Source organism: Corvus brachyrhynchos, unplaced genomic scaffold (assembly GCF_000691975.1).
Source record: "Corvus brachyrhynchos isolate BGI_N302 unplaced genomic scaffold, ASM69197v1 scaffold115, whole genome shotgun sequence".
Classification (NCBI taxonomy): domain Eukaryota; kingdom Metazoa; phylum Chordata; class Aves; order Passeriformes; family Corvidae; genus Corvus; species Corvus brachyrhynchos.
This window is the reverse complement of record NW_008239553.1, coordinates 21,667,649-21,670,673: the sequence shown is the minus strand read 5'-3', so window position 1 is coordinate 21,670,673 and position 3,025 is coordinate 21,667,649. Positions and strand designations below refer to the sequence as shown.

At 50.6% G+C, this 3,025-nt stretch overlaps 1 protein-coding gene across 1 annotated transcript in view; it reads left to right on the top strand.

The window, feature by feature from the left end:
• The window catches only part of NKX2-1 (NK2 homeobox 1), a 7,096-nt gene that overhangs the window by 2,170 nt on the left and 1,901 nt on the right, over positions 1-3,025 (top strand). The window contains exon 2 of the mRNA XM_008639587.2: positions 2,349-2,725. Coding sequence (XP_008637809.1) covers positions 2,349-2,725 — 377 coding nt within the window. The remainder of the gene's footprint in view (positions 1-2,348; positions 2,726-3,025) is intronic.

Sequence of the window (3,025 nt, the reverse complement as noted above, 5' to 3'; positions counted from 1 at the left end):
AGCTGCCCCACCTCGCACTCTCTGGATGGGAACGGAGTCGCTGCTCCTGCCCCACAAATTGCAAGGTCACTTGCCGCCTTTCGTCTCTGGTTAAAGCCGACCAAGCCGTCATTGTGGTGGATCCTGTGGTATTTAATTTTTTTTCCCTTCCCTCCACCTCCTTCTTTATAGGGTTCATGAAACAGTCATGGGGATGGTGTCTGAGAAAATCGGGGGGAAAAAACCAACCACAAACCCCAAACAACCAAACCACTAAGGCAAGGTCGAGTGTCTCTCTCCGTAGGAATAAAACCAAAGACCGTACTGAAAAACACGCGCAGAAAGAGGAAAAACCGTGGCGTTTTTTTTTCAGAGAGCTGGAGAGACAAAATTGAAAGGTTTTGAATGTAAAGAGGGAAAAGAAGAGGCAAAAACCAAACGCCTTTCTAGCCCAAAGTCGCCCTTCCCTGCCTTTTGGTGACCTAGCAGACTCACAACCAGCCCACTTCGGGATATTCAGCCTTGAGGGAGCTAGCGCCGAAAGAAGCAGCTGAGATGATGTAAGAGAGCTGGAGGCCTGATTGAAGGAAAGTTCCCCCGATTATATTTGTGTGGAAAAGCTCACCTCTTGCAGAGCTCTAAAGTGTAATCAAGACTGAGGCTTACACTTGAAGGATGTTAACTCTCATACGGGAACCTACTTTCTCCTAAACGGTTTCTTGCCTAGTGAATGAGAGCCTCCCAATTGAAGCAAAATGATCCTTATGCACTAATATCAAGCACAGCCACAAAGCGACCGGCTATTTATGCTGCCACTTTAGACAAAGATATTTAGTTATTCCCGGGTAGCAAGTGCACTTTTGCATTTTTAAGCACGAACCAGCCGAGCACAAACATATTTACAAGTGCAATTACTAAATAGTTACTTGACACTTCAAAGTCCCTGGGTTAACTGTACCTTCGCTGTAATTTTCTTAATATTCAGGTAATCGCTGTATTAAATTGTGTTTGCCAGGGCAGTAGGCCGGGGTGTGAAACACTCAGGGGAGGTTTCTCTCCTCCGCCCGGATCACCCCGAAATATAAGCTTTGGAGACACTAGGCTCTGGAAGATTTCTTCAAAGACCCGAGTGACATTAGCTACTGGCTGCCTGTACGTGTGCGTGTGGCTGTGAATGGATCGCTTTTGTTTTCACACCGGATCCGAGAACAGATCCGAAAGGGCCAGAAATTGCAGTTTATTGGAAACTACAGGGAATTCATTGGCAAGGTCGTGTAGCAGATGACCTGAGAGGTCTTCTCCATCCAGCTCCCGTGCTGTATAAATAACCTTAGAAAGCAGCTTCAGCTTCAGAGGGACCACGAGAGACTGTGAAAGTCTCTGCCTTTGAGAATAACAAGCAACATTTTGCGCTAAACTATTTTTCATCGGTCTCTCGCCCCAGGCAATTAAATTACTGCTTGATTTTGCAAACTTGCGTCTTTCACCTCTCTCTGAGATATTGTAAAAAATATAAATCCCTAGTTGAAAGGAATCTATCGGTTTAGGGAGAGAAACGATCCTTGCACTGAGTGTCTTAGGAGACATAGAGAGTGTTCCCGAGATGCGAAACCCCCAGCGCTTGTTCAGCCCCAGGCGACCGGGGCATCTGACAAGCCAGTGCGGGGAATGCGGGGCACGGGAAGCTGTGTCCCGGAGAGAATGGTCTGCCCTCCGGAGAGTTGTCCTCCCGGCGGCGGGGCTCCTTCCGGACCAAACTTAGTGGGGGAAGAGAGAGATTCTGTCGTTTAGCTTACTGGCATTCCACCCCGTTTCCCCAGCTCTCACAAAGGCTGGGCTGACAGCCTTGCCACCCGGGAGCTGTTTTTAAATCCTTTTACCCAGTCAAATGGTGGTCTTTTTGCTTTGCCTTCCATTTGCCGTCCACGATATTGCCATCCCCGAGAAAAAAAAAGAGTTGTGCTCACGGGGTCTTTCTTTCTTTTTTTCCTCTCTCTCCCGTCCTCCCTGTTTTTCCCGCTTTTTTTTTTTTTTTTTCCTAAAGACATAAAAAGATTCTGACAAGTAAAACTTAAAGGTGTTTACCTTGTCATCAGCATGTAAGCTAATTATCTTGGGCAAGATGTAGGCTTCTATTGTCTTGTTGCTTTAGTGCCTATGCCCCGCCTCTGGTGGCAGCCTAAAACCTGGCGTCTGGCTAAAACAAACGAAAGGCAGCCCTGAGCCTCCACTCAATCCAATTAAGGCGGACTTCGTCCACTCGGTTACGTGTACATCCAACAAGATCGGCGTTAAGGCAACACCAGAATATTTGGCAAAAAAAAAAAAAAAAATTTGCCTCCCCTTCCTTTTTTTTTTTTTTTCCCCAGCCGCCGAATCATGTCGATGAGCCCAAAGCATACGACTCCTTTCTCAGTGTCTGACATCTTGAGTCCTTTGGAGGAAAGCTACAAGAAAGTGGGCATGGAGGGCAGTAACTTGGGGGCTCCCCTGTCAGCCTACAGACAGTCTCAGGTTTCTCAGCCGGCCATGCAGCAGCACCCCATGGGCCACAACGGAACAGTGACTGCCGCCTACCATATGACAGCGGCAGGGGTCCCCCAGCTCTCCCATGCTACGATGGGGGGCTATTGCAATGGGAACCTGGGCAACATGAGCGAGCTGCCGCCTTACCAGGACACCATGAGGAACAGCGCTTCGGCGACAGGATGGTACGGTACCAACCCGGATCCCCGCTTTTCCTCAAGTAAGTCAGCCCGGGGCTGGGCAGCCGGTGGGGGGTTACTGAGCTACTGCCCCGACACACCGCGGGCGGAAGGCACGGGGGGTCCGCGGCCGGGCAAAAGTCGGTCTAAATCCCAGACGCGCCCCCCAAACCCCAAATTCCTCCTCCTGCCCGAGGATCGTTCCCGGTCCTTCCACCCCGGCTGGTTGCCTGTCAGCCTCCCGCGGCTGTTTTTGCGGGGCAAGGGGGTTGGAAGCCCCGCGGTGGCGGGGACCGGGAGCCTGGCTCTCGCCGTCCAGCGGGGCGGGAGCGTCGCGGTCC